The 20,814-nt window shown below is 36.7% G+C and overlaps 1 protein-coding gene across 5 annotated transcripts in view; it reads left to right on the forward strand.

The window, feature by feature from the left end:
- SBF2 (SET binding factor 2) overlaps positions 1 to 20,814 on the forward strand; it is a 471,093-nt gene that overhangs the window by 211,005 nt on the left and 239,274 nt on the right. For 4 of the 5 annotated variants that reach the window (XM_053560079.1, XM_053560081.1, XM_053560083.1 and 1 more), the window contains exon 3: positions 5,761 to 5,898. In XM_053560079.1, coding sequence (XP_053416054.1) covers positions 5,761 to 5,898 — 138 coding nt within the window. Of the gene's footprint in view, positions 1 to 5,760; positions 5,899 to 8,444; positions 8,617 to 20,814 lie in introns of those variants that run through there. The other variant, XM_053560082.1, reaches the window with a different exon arrangement.

Below are 20,814 nucleotides of genomic sequence, written 5' to 3' on the forward strand. Positions count from 1 at the left end.
AGTTTCACTTTATGGCCCTAGGTAGAGTGCCGTGGCCTCACACAGCTCACAGCAACCTCCAACTCCTGGGCTTAAGCGATTCTCTTGCCTCAGCCTCCCAAGTAGCTGGGACTACAGGCGCCCGCCATAACGCTGGCTATTTTTTTTATTGTTGCAGTTTGGCCGGGGCCGGGTTTGAACCCGCCACTCTCGGTATATGGGGCCGGCACCCCACCGACCGAGCCACAGGTGCCGCCCAGGAAGGTGTATTTAATAGCCTTTTCAGATAATTATGGATGTTCTTCTTTGAATACTATGTCAACACTCAACAAGTAGTAGTTTCTTTTCAGTGAAACTATTGTTTCAATAGTTGGGTTTTGTTTTTTTCCCAGGCTGCAATGTGGAATCTGTAACCATGTCAATCAACTTTTCATAGTTGGTTACATTAAAATCTATTGATCTACCTTACATTATGAGTCTTTGGCGTGCATTCTCATTAGTAAATATGGGTCCAGTGTGTTATGTAGATCTTCCAAATATTGGTATATGTGCATTATATAATTTTAAAAACATAACATTAGTTAGTGTTACTGTCATATTTGTCAGAAAAGTCTTAGAAGTATTTCAAAGCTATCAGGCTTATGATAGTGCTTGAAAGCTTGTATTTTATCATTGGTAACAAATAGTCTTAGATCTTAATCTTGAAATGACAGCCCGGTTGATTCATTTTAAGACAATGTCTATCAAATATATGTCTATGTACAAAGGACATTTTGTCAGTTGTTCTTTTGGCTAAAAAATGGTGTTCCTTAATAGAAGCATCTAGTTCAGTTCATGATTTAACTGTATTTAAAGGTTTTCTCTAGACAACTATCGTATTTCCATATGTAGCAGAAGTGCTTTAGATGTGCTTACTATTTAAAATAGATTTTCAAGAGTTGAATTATAATGAAATTAAAACATTTATTGTTTCATCAAGGGCATTCTTAACTGAAACTGCCATAAAAAATTTTAAGTGTACAGCTATGAAGAATTCAATGATTACTACTATAATTTGGTGCCACTGCTTTGATTCTTATAACAAACAGCTTTACCTATGTAAAACAGCCAATATCTTGATACTATTAGGAAACCAGTTTTGTTCTTGGGGACTTCTATGTTTCTGTTTATTATACTTTGAGAGCTGCTATTCTAGATTAACAAAAGGTATATTATGGTTACAAATAAGCCTGAGATATAATGTCATAGAACTTAATACAGATGGGTTTTTGAGAGAAAAATGCGTGGGTACAGGGGGCTGACTTTTCATATGTGTGGGTTCCTTAGGGCTGACTGTGGAACTTGAGCATCCGCAGATTTATGTGTCAGTGACAGAGGTCCTGCAGCCAGTCCCCCAAGGATATCAAGGGACAACTGTACACATAAAATAAAGACAATGACGTCAACTTTTCTGTACCAGATTAGTAAAATAGGTAAGAAGTTCTAGGCTAATTTTTATTTTTACTGTTGCTGTTATTTATAATAAAAATGGTTTGAGAGCACAGGAGAGGGACTGGTTTGGAGAGGTCTAGAGAAACCGGGACGTTTCAAAGAAGATTTTGTAGAATAAATGATACTTAAGTGATCAATAAATAACGTGCTGAATGAATTGCTATTTCTGACTAAAATACTACCGGGACGTTTCAAAGAAGACTTTATAGAATAAATGATACTTAAGTGATCAATAATGTGCAAAATGAATTGCTATTTCTGACTAAAATATACTACAGAGAAATGTTTTTACTTATTTGCTAATTAAGGTATCTTTAAGCCTTTTATGCTATTTCTTCATGTATTCCTTATGTTTCAAGACACAATTTTTCATTCTATAATGAAGCTGTGAACATGATTAATATCTCTCTCAAAATGTAAGAAATCATCCAGATCTTACTTTTCTGATATTTCTAGACTAAGACAAAGGGGCAATACGACAGTGAAGAGAGGGGCAGGTTTTAGAAAAGGTCTAGGCAAAAGAGGAAAGAAAATGTCAAGGAGATGGTGATAGAAACTACAGTTGGATTGAAGCAGGTAATAATTATAACAATTATTTACATCACTGAACCATGGGCCAAGTTGTTTTAAGTACTTTGCATGTACATTTAAGATCAGTTGTTGAAGGTTTCTGGGCTGTCTGTCCTGTTCCTTTGATCTACTTGCCGATCCTTTCACCAGTACCACACTGTCTTGATTACTATAGCTTTATAATATAAGTCTTGAAGTTGGGTGGTGTCAGGCCCCAGATTTGTTTTTCTCTTTCATTATTGTGTTGGATATCCTGGGTCTTTGCTTCTCCTTATAAACATGAGGATCATTTTATTGATATCTGCAAAATAACTTCGTGGGATTTTTATTGGGATTGCATCAAATTTGTAGGTCAGAGTAGAAAGAACTGATATCTTGTCAATGTTGAGTCTTCCTGTCCATGAACCTAGAATCTCTTTCCATTCATTTAGTTCTTTAATTTCTTTCATCAGAGTTTTGAAGTTTTCCTCATAAAGGTCTTATATGTATTTTGTTAGATTTATACCTAAGTATTTCATTTTGTGGGGATGCTAATACAAATGGTATTGTGCTTTTATTTTAAATTCTACTTGTTTATTGCTAGCATATAGGAAAGCGATTGATTTTTATATATTAGTCTTGCATATTCAAACTCTGGCATGGTTGCTTATTAGTTCTAGGAGTTTTTTGGGGGGATTTTCTTTTCCTTTTTTTATTCAATCATAAACGCATAGATCATGTATACATTAATGCATGTATGGGGTACAATGTGCTGATTTCATATAGAATTAGGAGCATTTACATCACGCTGGTTAATATCACACCTCATCTGACCTCATATTATTGTGTTAAGACATTTATACTCGGGAGGTGCCTGTGGCTCAGTGGGTAGGGTGCCGGCCCCATATACCGAGGGTGGTGGGTTCAAGCCCAGCCCCTGCCAAACTGCAACAAAAAAATAGCCGGGTGTTGTGGCAGACGCCTGTAGTCCCAGCTACTCGGGAGGCTGAGGCAGGAGAATCGCCTAAGCCCAGGAGTTGGAGGTTGCTGTGAGCTGTGTGACGCCATGGCACTCTACCGAGGGCGATAAGGTAAGACTCTGCCTCTACAAAAAAAAAAGACATTTATACTCTACACTTAATAAATCCGACAAGTACCCTTGCATTACGCACTATAGGTTTTTTGGATTTTCTTAGTACACAATCATGTCATCTGTGAACAAAAACAGATTTGTTTATTTCTTCCCAATATGTATACCTTTTCTTTCCTTTTCTTTTTATTGCATTAGAACATCCACTACAATGTTGAGAAGCAGTGGTTGGACATCTTTGAATTTTTATCATGAAGTATGATGTTAGCTGCAGGTTTTTTGTACATACTACTTATCAAACTGAGGAAGTTCCCCTCTATTTCTAGTTTTCTGAGAGTTTTTATTGTCAGTGGGTGTTGGATTTTATCAAGTGCATTTTCTATATCTTTTGATATGATCACATGCTTCTAATTCTTTAGCCTATTGATGTAATGTATTGCTTTAATTGATTTTTTAATGGTGAATTCTACTTAGTCACAATGTTCTTTTTATACATTGTCAAATTCAATTTGCTAACATTTTATGGAGGATTGTTGCTTTTATGTTTATGTGATATATTGGCCTGTGGAGGTTTTTCCCATAGAGTATTTGTCTGGTTTTGGTTTTGGGGTCATGCTGGCTGCCTGAATTAGGATGAGTTAGGAGGTATTCTCTTTGCTTCTATCTTCTGAAACACATTGAGAATTGGTGTATAATCGTTCTCCCACCATCTGGAATACCAAAATCTGAGGATGTTTGAGTCTCTTACACATACTTGTAAAATGACATAATATTTGTATCTAGCCTACATACATCCTCTTGAGTACTTTAAATCATTTCTGGATTACTTATAGTATCTAATGTAATGCAAATGCCATGTATTTGTAGTTACTACACTGTATTTTTTTACTGTTGTATTTAAAAATTTTTTTTTCCAAATAGTTTTGATTCCTAGTTGGTTGAATCCACAGGTGCAGAACCCATGGATATGCAGGGCCGACTGTGATTAATTCTTATATATTTGGCCGACAGTTATTCCATCGGGGCCTGTTTCTACCAGTTTTAGAAAATTATTATTGGGATTCAATTTCTGTAATTGTATGGATCTATTCTGATTTTCTGTTTCTTATGTGAGTTTTGGCAGATTGTATCTTTAAAGAAATTGGTTCATTTCATCTAGATCAGCAGTTCTCAACCTGTGGGTTGCGACCCCGTTGGATGGTATTAAAGGTTTGCAGCATTAGGAAGACTGAGAACTACTGATCTAGATTATCTAAATTGTGAGCATGGAGTTTTTCACAGTATTCTTTGATTATCTTACAAATGCCCATGGGGTCTGTACTGATGTCCTCTCTTTCATTTCTGATATTAGTAAGTTGTGTCTTCTCTCTTTTTGCCTTAGTTAGCCCAGCTAGAGGCTTATTGATATTTGTGATCTTTTCAAAGAACCAGCTTTTGATATTGATTTTCTCTATTGATTTTCTGTTTTCAAGATCATTGATTTTGGCTCTAATTTTTCTTCTGTTTTCAGCCTACTCTGGATTTAATGTGTTCTTTATTTTCTAGTTTCCTAAAGTTAAAGCTTAGATTCCTGATTTTGAGTTATTAAATCTTCTTTTCTAAATTTTTCTTTAGGTACTGGTTTTGCTGCATACCACAAATTTCAATAAATTGTATTTTCATTTTCATTTAGTTCAAAACATTAGAAATTTCTCTCGCAATTTCATCTTTGACCCACGTGTTATTTAAAAGTATATTGTTTAATCTTAATACTTTGAGATTTTCCAGCTATCTTTGTTATTGATTTCTAATTTAGTTTCATTGTGGTTTGAGAGCAAACATTGTATGATTTCTTTTAAATTTGTTAAAATGGGTTTTTATGGCCCAGAATGTGGTCTGTCTGTGTCAACAAGTTGTCTTTCATTGTACTGAATTGAAGACTCTTAGATTCATAAGGAAATTTTAAATTCTGTTTTCCTTCAATGATACATACTTTCTACTTATCTCCAACTTATCTTATTCCATGATTTATTCCCATAGTTGAGGGAAAGTCCTTCATTTTGATGCTGTGTTCCTACAGGCTGCCCTGGGTCTCAAAATTGACATCCCAGAGTGGAATCTGCAGAAAATCTAATCAATTAAAAAGGTCTTCATAAATGTACATATGTACATAATGTACATATGTACGTAATGTACATATGTACATTTATGAAAGTTTTCTACATTATGAATCTGTACATGAACTTATTTTATTTTATTTATTTTATTTTTTTGAGACAGATTCTCAAGCTATTGCCCTGGGTAGAGTGCCCTGGTGTCACAGCTCATAGCAACCTCAAACTCTTAAGCTTAAGCCATACTCTTGTCTCAGACTCCCAAGTAGCTGGGACCAAAGGCGCCTGCCACAGCGCCCAGCTATTTTTTTATTGTAGTTGTCATTGTTGTTTATCAGGCCTGGGCCAGACTCGAACTGGCCAGACTCAGTGTATGTGGCCATTGCCCTAGCCACTGAGCTATGGGCACTGAGCCATAAACTTTTTTTAATGTTAGCTAAGTGACATACATCAGGTAGACATTTTTTAAAACAGGGGAACATTTAAGATTTCTCAGAGATTAATGAATAAGAAATTTTATACTTTAAAATATGACAATTTTTTTTCCCTTCTATTTAGTTTTGTCAGCCTGGTGGGTGGCAGCTGTCCAGAGAGAGGAAGCAGCCAACGTTCTTTGTGGTGGTCCTGACGGATATTGACTCAGATCGACATTACTGCTCATGCCTGACCTTCTACGAGGCAGAGATCAATCTCCAGGTACAAAGACTTTTAAAGATTTGACAAGGGAGCAACATGGTAAAGTTACTTTCCAAACATAATTGTTCTCTCTCAACATATTAGACATACTCTGATTTTTTTTTTTTTTAATAAAAATAGCATATCCATGAATTGGCTTATTGAGATGATTAGTTTCCTCTCCTGGTGATTCTGTGATTTTCCTTGCCAGTCCTTCTCCCAAGGGTCTTTCATAGAGTATAAAGTATTTCATAAGAATGGTTTTAGATCATTTGTCATAATGCTTGACATTATTGTTTAAGTACCCCAGTAAATTTTAACTTATAAATGGTAGTATTAACGTGATTAGACTGAAATTCATAGGCCAGAACTATAGAAATTTATAATCATTATTTTTCCGGACTAGTGGTATAGGTTCTTAGTTTCAGACACCTGGATCTACCTTCACTACTTTAAACAGAAAGGATTTATTGCAAAGCATTGGGCAACTTATGGAATTTTAGGGGTGAGGGTCAGGCAGGGAGCCAATTCTGGATAGTAAGATCTATCATACACACACACACACACACACAAACACACACACACTTGGGGCTCTTGTCACAGAAACTATATTATTTCTAACTTTACCACTTGTACTTACGATACTGGGTATCAGACAGCATAACCTTCACTACAGTTGCCCTAGAATATCTGAATGCCTATGTGCAGCTGAGGTCTCACACTACTGACTTCTGCTTTTAAGTCTCATATGGGTTGTTTCTTTGATGGAAGTCAGATTGCATGCAGAAGCCACCTCATTGCAAGCAAGTCAGAAAAATGTTGGGTTTTTTGGTGGTGGTGGTGGTGGTGGTGGTAGTGGTTTGTTTTGTTTTCCAGGCCCTGTAGTACAAAAAGGAAAGTATAAAGGGGTTCAGAGTGAGCCAATTTGCATTACCTAGGATAGTTTCTACTACGTGCAGATTTGTGAGTATCACTTTTGGGGAGAAAGGTTGGCCTGCTTTCTGAGATGGCCTCACAAAGGAGCATTTGTTGTTTTAGAGCTTAAGTTAATGCTGAGAATGCAGTATTTTCTATTATTTCCATATTTTTCAGGGTACTTTTCCACAAGTCCCTAGGATTATCTTTTGAAACTAAGTATGATTATTTAGGTTCTCCTTCCTCTCTCCTTCACTACCCACCCCCAGATAAACTGACAGAAATGTACCGTGTTAAGAACTTACAGCAGTGCTTATAAAGAAGTTCTAGGAATTCTTGGGTATTTTTCAAACTTTTAATTTGGAAATGATTTCAAACTTACAGAAAAGTCGCAAGAATAGTAAAAATCCATATATCCTTTATCAGTATTCACCTATTGTTAAAATTTTGCCCCACTGATTTATGATTAGAGATCTATCTTCCTCTCTCCCTCCCACCCTCCGTCCCTCCCCTTTCCCCTCGCCCTTCTTTCTTCTCTCTCTCTGTCTCTCTTCTCTCTCTCCCTCTTTCCCTCTCTTCTCTTCTCCCCACCCAGTTTTTTCTTTTCAGAACCATTTTGAATCCGAACCAGGCTCTTTCTTCCACCTGCATGGTATGCTAATTACTGAAATGAGTTTTGCAGCAAAGAAAGGGTTTATTCACAAGCAAAGAGACAGGAGAATAAATGCCAAATTTACCTCCTTGAAGACGGGGCTTAGGGATAAAGAATGGGGTAAAGAATCAGAGTGGTCTAAGGAATGGGAAAAGGTGATTGGAGGTTGGGGAAAGTGAGGTATCTGGTGATCTGCACAGGAGTAAAGCTACAGGACTGTTCCCAAGATCTGTATTTAGAAAATGGCGCATTAACGTGATCTAAGGGAGGAATTTTTGTTCCTCTGACATCAAAGGTCGCCTCTTAGACATTTGCACAGGCCCATCTGAAGGTCTGGTGGTGGCCTCAACTGCTTCAAACTGGACTGGAGCAGCCCTCTAGTTCCTGAAAAACAACTGTAAGCAACTGTTACCATGGTGATATATACGTCAGAGATGTTATCCGTAACAAAGCTAGAGTATTGCTTAGCTAGGTAACTTTTAACTATGTAGGTTTAAAATCAACTAGGAGCCAGTGGCTAAAAGCAAGTGAAGCAAGTCACATTTTGGTGGGCCTGACCAAGTTAGCTCTCAGGTTCAATTTGAAAGAAAATTGCATGCATCATCTTCCTTTACCCTAAATTCTGGAGTAGATATTTCAAAGGAATATAAATACTACAGTTATCTATCTGAGGAAATTTAACATTAATGTACTACTTTAATCTACTGTCCATATTCCAGTGTTTTCATTTGACCTAATAAAAAAATTGAGCCCCGACCTGTTTTTCATCCAGTACAGGATCCAGTTTCATCCAGTACAATATCCACATTGCATATATTGCATTCAGCTGCCATTTCTCTTTCATCTCCTTTCATCTGGAACATTGCTCAGCCTTTCTTTGTCTTATGACATTGCAAGTTTTGAATAATGTAACTCCCTTCCGCTCTTTTAATAGAATGTTTCTTACTTTGTGTTTTCTAGTGTGTCTCATGATTAGATTCAGCAGCTGGACTAGGACATAAGTGTCCATCTAAGGACGTCCGTCCAAGTGTAGACATCTGGAAGGCCACAGTGTCTAGATGCTCCTCATTGATGATGTTAATTTTGGTGACTAGACAGGTGACTGTCAGATTTCTCCACTGGATATTGCTATTTTATGCTGGCAATTAATAAGCAATCTGTAGAAAGACACGGTAAGACAATGCAAATATCCTGCTGCTCATCACACATGCTTCCCCAGATTCACCATTTACTGATGATTTTTGTCTGTTCCAATTTTGACTATGATGGTTGCAAAATGATTATTTTCCAACTCTACATTCCCTCTACCTTTACCCATCAGCAATGACAACTTACTGTAAGCAAGAGCTCTCTCTCCCTTCTTGTCTGTATATCTGAAGCAATGGAATCATCAGGTTTCTTTTGTAAATAGGATATAATCTATAAAAGGTTTTCATTATATTATCTTTTTAGAGATGGGATCTCACTACCCGGGCTGGAGTGCAATGATGCTGTCATAGCTCACTGCAGTCTTGAACTCCTAGGCTTAAGGCTTGCTCCCACCTTAGCCTCCCGAGTTGGTGGACTATAGGTGTGTACCACCATGCCCCACTAATTAAAAAAAAATGTTAGCAACCAGGTCTTGCTGTGTTGCCCAGTTTGGTCTTGAACTCATGCCCACAAGCAGTCTTCTTGCTTCAGCCTCCCAGGTAGCTGGGAATTCAGGAATGAGCCAACGTTTTCATTTTTGTAATGTACAAATTGTTCCATATTTGGCAAGCCTGGGTACCCCTCAGGCTGGTTCCTGTATTCTTCTTTTTCTTTCTTTCTTTTTTTTTTTTTTTTGTAGAGACAGAGTTTCACTTTATGGCCCTTGGTAGAGTGCCATGGCATCATACAGCTGACAGCAACCTCTAACTCCTGGGCTTAAGCGATTCTCTTGCCTCAGCCTCCCGAGTAGTTGGGACTACAAGTGCCTGTCACAACGCCCGGCTATTTTTTTTGGTTGCAGTTCAGCCGGGGCCAGGTTTGAACCCGCCACCCTCGGTATATGGGGCCGGCACCTTACCTACTGAGCCACAGGCGCCGCCCTGGTTCCTGTATTCTTTTTGTAAGTCTTCATCATTAAGAAAAATATATTTCCTTACTTTCTGTCATAACAAAGTTGGTCTGATCTAAGTTAGTTGTTTTTTGTTTTTTGAGACAGAGTCTCACTTCCTCGCTGCTGGTAGAGTGCTGTGGCATCATAGCTCACAGCAACTTCAGACTACTGGGCTCAAGCGAATCTCTTGCCTCAGCCTCCCAAGTAGCTGGGACTACAGGTGCCGACCACAACGCCTTGTTATTTTTAGAGATAAGGTCTCGCTCTTTCTCAGGCTGGTCTTGAACCTGTGAACTCAGGCAATCCTCCTGCTTCGGACTCCCAAAGTGCTAGTATTATAGGTGTGAGCCACCATGCTGGCCTAATCTAGGTTAGTTTTGTTCCTTCTCTGCCTCAACCTTGAAATATTAATAGGAAATAGTATTAGAAGCTAAAATCTGTAACCTCGTAATTTTGGGGGAGGGGTTGGTTTTGCTGTTTTATTTTTATTTTATTTATTTCAGATTGATAGGAGAGTACAAATGATTATGTGTCATTGTTTACATTTCTTAGGTTTAGTTCAAGTTGTAGTTGAGCCCTTTACCCAGGGGGTATGCTGTATACCCTTACATGGTGCACATTAGGTGAGAGCTTACCATTTCCCCTCCCTCCTCTCCCTTTCCCTCTCCCTCCTTCCTTCTCCCACCTAAATTTAACTGTGTTTTTCTCTCATGTAGGGGTGTAGTTGCTTATCTATTGGTTTAATATTAGTATTGCATACATGGGATATTTGGTTTTCCATTCTTGCTATCCTTTACTAAGAAGAATGTTCTTCAACTCCATCCAGGTTAATACAAAAGATGTAAAGTCTCCATCTTTCTTTCTTTCTTTTTTTTTTTTTTTTTGAGACAGAGTTTTACTATGTCACCCTCAGTGGAGTGCTGCGGCATCACAGCTCACAGCAACCTCAAACTCTTGGGCTTAAGTGATTCTCTTGCCTCAGCCTCCCAAGTAGCTGGGACTATAGGTGCCCGGCACAATCCCCGGCTATTTTTTTTTTGTTACAGTTGTCATTGTTTAGCTGGCCTGGGCTGGATTCGAACTTGCCAGCCAGGGTGTATGTGGCCAGCACCATAACTACTATGCAATGGGTGCCAAGCCTCCATCTTTCTTTATGACTGAATAGTATTCCACGATACACATACACCACAGTTTATTAATCCCTTCATGGGTTGATGGGCACTTGGGCTGATGCCACATCTTGGCGATTGTGAACTCAACTGCAATAAACATTCTAGTATAAATGTCCTTATGGTAAAATGATTTTTTTTCTTCTCAGTAGATACCTAGTAATTGGATGGTGGGATCAAATGGAAGGCTTACTTTTGGGGTTTTGCAGATTCTCTATACTTCTTTCCATAGAGGCTGTATTAGTTTGTAGTCTCACCAGCAGTGTAAAAGTGTAACCTTCTCTCCACATCCATGCCAGCAGCTGCAGCTTTGGGATTTTGTGATATGAGCTATTCTCACCGGGGTTGAGTGGTATCTCAGGGTGGTTTAAATTTGCATTTTTCTGATGATTAGGGATGGTGAACATTTTGTCTTGGTTTGTTGTCCATTCATTTGCCTTCTTCAGAAAAGTTTCTATTCAAGTCTCTTGCCCACTTAAAGATGGATTATTTGCTCTTTTCTTGTTGATTTGAGTTCTCTATAGTTTCTAGTTATTAGCCCTTTGTCAGATTCGTAGAAAGCAAATATCTTCTCCCATTTTGAAGGCTGTCTTTTTGCTTTAATTTTTTCACCCTTAGCTGTGCAGAAGCTTTTTAGTTTGATCATGCCCCATTTATTTATTTTTGGTGTTTCTGCAATTTCAAAGGGGGTCTTCTTCATAAAATGATGTGGAATCAACCCAAGTGCCCATCAGCTCTTGATTGGATTAATAAACTATGGTATATGCATGCCGTGGAATAATATTCAGCCATAAAGAAAGATGGAGACTTTTGTATTAACCTGGATAGAGTCGAAGAACATTTTTCTTAGTAAAGTATTACAAGAATGGAAAAGCAAGTGCCCAACGTATGCCTCAAGATTTGTTTTTATTTCTTAGAATAGCTAATTTCTTAGAACTAGCTATTTCTGTTTTTTTCTGGTTCCATATGAAACATAGTATTTTTTTTTCTATTTCCTTAAAGTATCACATTAGTGCTTTGATGAAGATTGCATTAAATCTATAGATTGCTTTGGTAATATGGACATTTTAACCATATTGATTCTTCCTAGGTGTGAGCATGGTATGTTAATGCATTTGTTAAAATATCTTCTATTTCTCAGGCTTTCATAGTTCTCCCAAGTATTTCATTTTCTTTGAAGCTATTGTGAAGGATATTTGTATTTTTGATTTGTTTCTCATCTTGGCTGTTGTTGGCGTATATGAAGGCTACTGATTTGTAAATATTGATCTTGTACCCTAAGACTTTACCATATTTCTTGATCACTACCAGCAGCCTTGTGGTTGACTCCCTGAGATTTTCTAAGTATAAGATCATATCTTCAACAAAGAGTGAGAGTTTTACTTCCTCTGTCCCCATTTAAATGCCCCTTGATATCCTTCTTTTGCCTGATTGCATTGGCTAGGACTTTCAGCACTATGTAGAATAGTAGTGGTGACAGTGGACATCCTCGTCTGGTTTTAGTTCTAAGTGGAGATGCTTTCAGTTTTACTCCATTCAGTATGATACTGGCCGTGGGTTTGTTGTAGATGGCCTCTATCACTTTAAGAAATGTCCCATCAGTTTAAGAAAATGTCTATTTTCTTAAGTGTTCTTGTCAGAAAGAACATGCTGAATTTTGTCAAATGCTTTTTCTCAGTTTATTGAGGGGATCATATGGTCTTTGTTCTCGCTTCTATTTATATAGTGAATTACATTTATGGATTTGTGTATGTTGAACCAACCTGGCGTCCCTGAGATAAAGCCCATCTGATCACGATGTATAATTTTTTTAATGTTTAGCTGTATTCTATTTGCTAGGATTTTATTGAATATTTTGGTGCCAATATTCATTAATGGTACTGGTCTGTAGTTTTCCTTTTTTGTTGGGTCCCTTCCTGGTTTTGGTATCAGGGTGATATTTGCTACGTAGAATGTGTAAGGGAGGATTCCTTCCTTTTCTATGTTTAGAGTAAGTTCTACAATATAGGTAAAAAGCTCCTTTTTGAAGGTTTGGTAGAATTCTATTGTAAAATGATCGGGCCCAGGACTTTTCTATTTTGGAAGATTTTTATTGTTGTTGCACTTTCGGTGCTTGATATTGCTCTGGTCAAAATTTCTAGTTCTTTCTAGTTGAGTTTAGGGAGGTGGTGTGATTCCAGGTATTGGTCCATTTCATCCACATTTTTTAAAGAACCAACTTTTTATTTTGCTGATCTTTAGAATGGTTGTTATGTTCTCAGTTTCATTTAGTTCTGATCTGATTTTAGTTATTTCTTTTCTTCTGCTAGGTCTGGGATTTTATTGCTCTTCCTTTCCTATCTCCTTGGGATGGTTCATTAGATTGTTGATTTGCACTCTGTTTTTGAATGTGAGAATTTAATGCAATAAATTTCCCTCTTAGGGCTGCTTTGCAGTATTGTACAGGTTTTGATAGCTTATGGCTTCATTATTGTTTTGTTCAAGAAATCTAATGATTTCCTTCTTTATCCCCTCCTTGACCTAGCTGTTTTTCAGCACAAGGTTGCTCAGTTTCCATGACTGTGTAGCAATAAATGTTGGAGTTGACTTCTACCTTAATTTCCTTATGGTCTGAAAAGATTCAAGGAATAATTTCTATTCTTTTAGTTTTGTTGAGGTTTGACTTTAGGCCTAGGATATGATCAATTTTGGAGTATGATCCATGAGCTGCTAAGAAGAATGTATACATAATAGTTTTGGGTGGTATGTTCTCTTTATGTTTATTGAGCCAAATTGCCCTAGGGTCATGTTTACCCTTGTTTCTTTGGTTAGTTTTGGCTTGGAGGATCTGTCCAGTTCTGTCAGAGGGGTGTTGAAGTCCCCAGGGAGTATGATGTGAGAACATCATTGTTCAGATCAGTTAGTGTTCGTTTTATATACCTGGGAGCATATAAGTTGGGTGCATTAGATGTTTAGGATTGAAATGTCCTCTTGTTTTATTGTTCCCATGACTGGTATATATTGTCCATTTTTTTCTTCCTTTTTGTTGGTTGAGATCCAGTTGTATCTGTAAATAAGATTGCGACCCTGGTTTCTTCTGATTTCCATTTGCCTGAAATACTGTTTTCCATCTCTTCACCCTTGTTTGTCTTGTTTTGTCCTTAGAGGTTAAATGCCTTTCCTGCAGACAACATATTGCTGGCTTGTGCTTTTTTGTCCAGTCAGCCAGCCTGTGCCTATTCAGTGGGGAATTCAAGCCATTCACATTTATCAAGAGAATTAACAAGTATGGTGGATTTCACTACATCTTGTTTTGTGGGGCTCTGTTACTTAGTTTATCTCTTCTGCCATCCTAGAAGCTGGGCTTTGTTCTTTAATTTCTGGGTGTCTTTATTTTGCTTGTGGGCCATTGTGCTGGTCAGTGTGAAGAGTGGATCTGAGTACTTCCTGTAGAGGTGGTCTTGTTATAGTGAATTTCCTCAGTGTTTGCATGTCAATAAAAGATTTGCAGGATATAGAATCTTGGGCTGAAAATTATTTTATTTAAGGAGATTAAATACAGATGACCATCTCTTCTGGCTTAAAATGTTTCAGCTGAAAAGTCCACTGCCCTCCTGATAGTTTTCCCTTTGGAGGTAAGAAGTCACTTACACCTGGATCCTTGCAGAATTTTCTCTTTCATTTTGACTTTTGCAAATTTAATTACAGTGTGTCTAGGAGATGCTTTGTTTGAATTGCATCATGCTCCTTGCATATTTTGAATCGGCATTTTAAAAAGTAAATTTTCTTGGCTGAGTGTGGTGGCTCATACCGGTAATCCTAGCACTCTGGGAGGCCAAGGCAGGAGGATCAGTTGAGTTCAGGAGTTCAAGACAAACCTGAGTAAGAGCAAGACCAGGGGTCCTCAAACTGTGGCCCGTGGGCCACATGAGGCAGTGTGATTGTATTTGTTCCTGTTTTGTTTTTTTACTTAAAAATAAGATATGTGCAGTGTGCATAGGAATTTGTTCATAGTTGTTTTTGTTTTTGTTTTTAAACTATACTGGCCCTCCAACGGTCTGAGGGACAGTGAACTGGCCCCCCGTTTAAAAAGTTTGAGGATGGGCGGCGCCTGTGGCTCAGTTGGTAGGGCGTCAGCCCCATATACCGAGGGTGGCGGGTTCAAACCCAGCCCCGGCCAAACTGCAACCAAAAAATAGCCGGGCGTTGTGACGGGCGCCTGTAGTCCCAGCTGCTCGGGAGGCTGAGGCAGGAGAATCGCTTAAGCCCAGGAGTTGGAGGTTGCTGTGAGCTGTGTGAGGCCATGGCACTCTACAGAGGGCCATAAAGTGAGACTCTGTCTCTACCAAAAAAAAAAAAAAAAAGTTTGAGGATGCCTGAGCACGACCCTGTCTTTAGTAAACAGCAAAATTAGCCAGATGTGGTGGTAGGAGCCTGTAGTTCCAGCTACTTGGGAGGCTGAGGCAGGAGGATTGCTTGAACCCAGGAATTTGAAGTTGCTCTAAGCTAGGTTGACACCATGGCACTCTAGTCTGGCAAACAGTAAGACTGTGTCTCAAAAAAAATTTTTTTTTTCTTTTTATCTCAGATATTTTCCTATTTGCCATTTTTAAGTGAACTACCCCCCAAAATTATAACTTATTTTTTATAATTAACTTACAAAAGTGTAGAGTCTGCATCTTATGAATTTTTCCAAGATTCTGCAAACTTAGGTACTAGCTGCTAGCCAGAGTTGTAAGACTGCTTTTCTGTACTAGAAACAGAAAGTTAATGTTTTGGGGGCTTGGTTCAAAAAAGGGTACAAACAATGAGGTAGAATTTGGAAAAAATAAATTACAGCACAAAAGATATTTCTTTGTAGGTCATCAGTAAAGTTATTCTCATTTTTGGCACGAACTATTTAGCTATGTCCTTTTTAAAATGTGTTTTTCTTTTATTTTTGGATCATAACATCGGTTCAAAATAGATCTTATAATTCTTGTTTGGTGTGAGTTACTTCATATCAAATACACTATGTTGTTTGGAAGCCTAAAGAGAAGGAGCTTAGGGACATACATCATACAAAGTGTAATTGTGCAACTTTTAAAATGTTGGCTCTCTTACCTTTCCAAGATACAGTAACACTTGTCAGTAAGCAAAACTTTGGCATTAAACTTCTGATGATATGTTCCCAGAATTACTGATCTTAAAAAATGTGATTTGAAATTATTGACAGTAATCAGTAAAATATGATAGATTTGATATTGGATTTTATGGCTTACATTAAAAATATGGTAGACCTCCCTAAATTTTTAATTTTGTTTGTATCTTTTTAAAGTTTTTCTATATGTGTTTATTTACCTATTTCTGAACCAGTGATAGACATTTCTTGTGTCAGCAAATTATCAGAGAGAGAAAGAATGAATGAATGTAAGTTGGAAAGATAAGATGAGGAATAAAAAGGGAGAGACGGAAGGCATAAGATACGTCTCTCCCTCTCAATAGGCTTGCGATCTAGCTCAGGTGGCAGAACTAAAACTTAGGCACAAAAACATTCCAACGTACCATATGCTAAGTGACAGCATATCTGATCGGTAATAGTTAAAGGCTGGGCAATTAAAATAAGTCATACAGGATTTGAGGGACTCGATGGACATTTAAAAAATAAGAGCTAAGACCCAAAAGAAGGGAAAGAAAAAGGGAAAGCCAAGCAAAAAGCTTATGAATAGGAAAAAAGGATTTTAATGCATGTGATAAATTGAAGGTTTATCATGTTCTGGGTACTATGCTAAAAGTTTTACAGCACTTTGATTCCCTTTTATTCAATTCATATATAGCTTATCTTATTTTGTCTTCACAAAAGCGCCATTGAGTAGTTCTTAACTTTTCCGTTTTATAGGTGAAGCTAAGAGACTTACCTAGGGACCTTAAGTGCTAAGGTGAAGTGCGCTTGAGTCTGTTTCTAAAGATCAAACACTAAAACATATAACATATATTACAAAGCTGTAAAAATTATATCAATATGCTTTCAGCCCAAGAATTTGGTGTCAAAAGTAAGAGCAATTATGGGAACAAAAAGACAGTCCAAAAGCAGACCTAGTGTGTATGGGAGATCAATATCCAACAGTGGAAGCATTATAAGTGAATGGAATCTGTACATTTCCATAAGTATTATTTAAATCATTCATAAGTTATTTGTAAAAACAAAATAAATTTAAACATAATGTCATATGACAGTTAATTCTAAGCGGCTGTTATTCCATTTAAGAAATTACCTAGAAAAATGAAGTATCAGTAATAAAAATGAATTTCTGAACAGATCTCTATAATGGAAAACTTGGAGCAATAGAGAAAATCATGTACAAAACATTGGGTAGATTTATCTTATTAACCCAGCCATCTCCCAGCTACAACTTGTAATCCAAGTAAGCTATGCTCAGTGTAGAAAATATAGAATATATAGGGACAAGATTGAGAGAGCAGAAGAAAATTAGTAGTTCGACATATTTTCTTCTAATAAAAATTTTTTTACTAAAATGGCTGTATGCTAAATGATCATATAGATACATTTAATCAATCCCCTAATGTGCATTAATTTTTTGTTTTGTCAGTATTATAAATGACACTGTCATGATTATCTTTTTGGAAAAATCTTGGTTCCCTCAAGAAGGGTTTAGTCCCATACTTTGATATTCCAAAACTCAGGAATAGCAAATTACGGGAACTGGCCCTACCAATAAGATAATCAACTTTATACTTAACAGACTTCTAGAGACTAATTCTTAGACTGTAATGAGCAAGACTAGACTTTAGTTACAGTCTACCGAAACTTAGCATATAAATGTAATTCAGACAGAGAAAAAAATTGAGAGACTTGTATATTCTGTGTTTATTCTATAGTTTGATAATTCACCATATGTCCACATGGGATTCTACTCATAGTATGGGTGGTGGAGACTATGCTTTTTACCAAAGTGTCTGTCTTACTCTTTCCCCCCTTTATAAAAGGGGAACTGGATAATGGACACCATGTTTAATCTTAATAGTCCCCTTGAGATCCCTCACAGCTATATTTTGTAGGGAAACACTATCCCTGAATCAGTTATTATTAATTAATACTACCTGCTAAAAATGGTAGAGGCTCTTGTAAGAGACATTAAAGCAACAGGAGAATGTTTTGAGAATAGCTTCCCAAAGTCCTTCAATATCAAATGCCTTTTCTTAAATTTTGATGAAAACTATTTCGGAACAGGAAGGGCTACAGTGACAACTGTGTGTTGTTATTACTATTTTACTTAAAATCAACATAATTAAAACATAATTAAAACAAATCTCAACATCTTTTAGATTACCAGTTTGACTTCTTGAATGTTATCTTTCCTAAACCACTTCTCTGAACTAATGCCTTATTTCTTGTAAAGGTTATATATAAGATATAAGACAGTAGAAAAAGAAGTAGTCTAACAGTTGGAGGAGTTGGCTTGTTGATCCTAGGTATGCTTTTTAGGAGCTGTGTGACCATAGTAAGTCATTTCAGCATGTGGTTACCAGTTTGTGAAATGAAGTAGGTAATATAGATTTAAAAGACTTCTACTGTATTATTTTTGTCATTCTGTCCTGTTAACTATATCTGATTTTAAAAATATGTGTGTATGTATTTGTTTAGAGATAGTCTTTCTCTGTCACCTACCCTGGAGTGCAGTGGCCCAATCATAGCTCATTGTAACTTTGAACTCCTGGGCTCAAGTGATCCTTCCACCTCAGCTTCCTGAGGAGGTGGGACTACAAGGTGCTTACCACCACACTCAACTAATTTTTTTTTTTTGAGAGAAGAGGGTGTTGTTATGTTGCCCAGGTGGTCTCAAACTCCTAGCCTCAAGCAATTCTCCTGCCTTCCAAAGCACTAGTATTACAGGCATGAGCCACCATGCCTAGCTTGATTTTAAAGATTTATTTTAATATTTTCATAGTAGATGTACTTTAAAAGAGCCTCCTAAAATTATTTTCTACAGAATACTATTTCAAATCATCTTCTCAATAAATAGTATTTCTTAGATGAATGTGATTGTAGAATTTATTGCTTTACTTTTTTTTTTATAACCAAATGTCATATTTCCTTGTGGAATGTTTGAATATGCCATGTTACATGGTTATTAAACAGCATGTTGACACTTTATCTGTGTCAAAATTCCAATGTGTGTTCCATAGGGCACTAGAGCCTCTACATGTACTGTAATGAAGAGGTCCAATGAATTTGACAAATGAATGTGTGCTATATACTTCCTGTCATTGGACTTGAAAAAATAATATGTACACATCAAAGTTTGAGAAATGCTGTAGTAAAGGAACCATTTTAACTTGGCTTAACTTGTTTCTAAAATTCTTTGGTTGGAAGACCCTTTGGCGAAGTAATGTCTATTTGGTTCCAAGAGAAAACACTTTGAAAAATGTTGCTTTATAAGTATGTTTAAAAAAAACACAAAGCAAGTTATGTATTGTGTGCCACTAAAATAGGAAGCTTTCTGAGAATATATAGTAGCTTTCTGAGTGAATATATATATATATATATGATTGAATTTGTTCTGCCTTCTGAATACTGTAGAGCCCAGGAACTATGCTGTTGATGGGGAAAATCTGCAGGCTAGTCTCTTTATTAGAGGTAAACTTGATTCCAAACAGTAGCCTGAATTGTCTGAGTGCTTATTATTTTAAAATGTGTATTTCTTATGTATTCACTATTTTCCAGACCAATGCAAGGATAAACCAGGTTTTATCATGACACCATGTCAATGTGATTAAAAGATTTTTTTGGCAAGAAGTGAAGACGGTTTCAGGGGAATTTTAGACCTTACAGAATTTTGCAACTATTTGGACTCCTTTATTTCTAATTCTGGGAAGTTTTAAAGTCCTTCAATTCCTTTACTGAAGCAACTCTATGTGATATATCACATTTCAGTAAGAAATTTAGAACTGAAAATTTTTTTATTTGCAAAATTCCTTTTATCCTTTTTTAAACTGTTTAAGGAAATATGGGAAGATTTCTAGTGTTATATGATATTGTTGAAAATAGCATGGAGATATTGGGTGCAACAACTCTTCAGGAGGGAAGGGACAGTACTTGGCCGTTACTTTGATGTGAAAATCGAGCATCCAGCTGCAACAAAGATGAAGCTGAAGTATTGAACTTGAATGATAGCTAGGATAAACTTCCTAAAGCTTGTGCTTATCTGCTAAATGAATTCATTACATAAAGTCAGCGATCTAGTACTTCTCAGCATTTTGTCTGAGGATATATTTCAAGAGCAATATCACATATCATTGAAGCACAGTAAGAGCTACCCATGCCATATGCTGCACAGAAGCTGAGAATCCTACTAGCAGACATAGTCTACAGCAGTGACTGGTACGCAGTCTACAAATGGGAAGGTGGGGCACGTGGTGACGATATGTATCAGACATATACCTTCATAATTCAGCAATGTTTAAGGCAAGTTTGTATCATTAGTGAGACCAACTAAAAACAAGGAATATCTTAACTAAGAAGGCTTGTAAATATTGTTCTGCTAAGAAAGCATGTAAACATATTTTGTAAAATATTCTATTTAAAAGCATTATTATAATATTTCACAGAATATTTTACATATCTTTTCAATATGTAAAAATCTGTCATTATAAAACAATACCAAATAAAACAGTATCATTATATAATTATTACCCAAAAGATCTTGTAGCAGCTACAGAGTAGAGGGAATACCCCCCTTATGTGATAAATTATTTGTAGAGTAATTTGATCAAAGATACCACATTAATTGTCTTCTAGAGGAAATTTCATTTTATCTGTTGTTGTTTTGTTTTGTTTTTTAGTGGTTAAGAGAATTTTATTCAACTACTCTTTTAACTCAAAAATTTGAGATCTTTTTCTTAATAGTTTGTAATGTATGCTTCCCTTTAATTTTCTCTTTGGTACAAGTCAGATAATATATTTTTTAATTTTTTTATTGTTAAATCATAGCTGTGTACATTTGTGCAATCAAGGGGTACAATGTGCTGGTTTCATACATAATCTGAAATGTTCTCATCAAACTGTTCAACATAGCCTTCATAGCATTTTCTTAGTTATTGTATGTAGACATTTGTATTCTGCATTTAGTGGGTTTCGCCTG

Source organism: Nycticebus coucang, chromosome 14 (genome assembly GCF_027406575.1).
Source record: "Nycticebus coucang isolate mNycCou1 chromosome 14, mNycCou1.pri, whole genome shotgun sequence".
Classification (NCBI taxonomy): domain Eukaryota; kingdom Metazoa; phylum Chordata; class Mammalia; order Primates; family Lorisidae; genus Nycticebus; species Nycticebus coucang.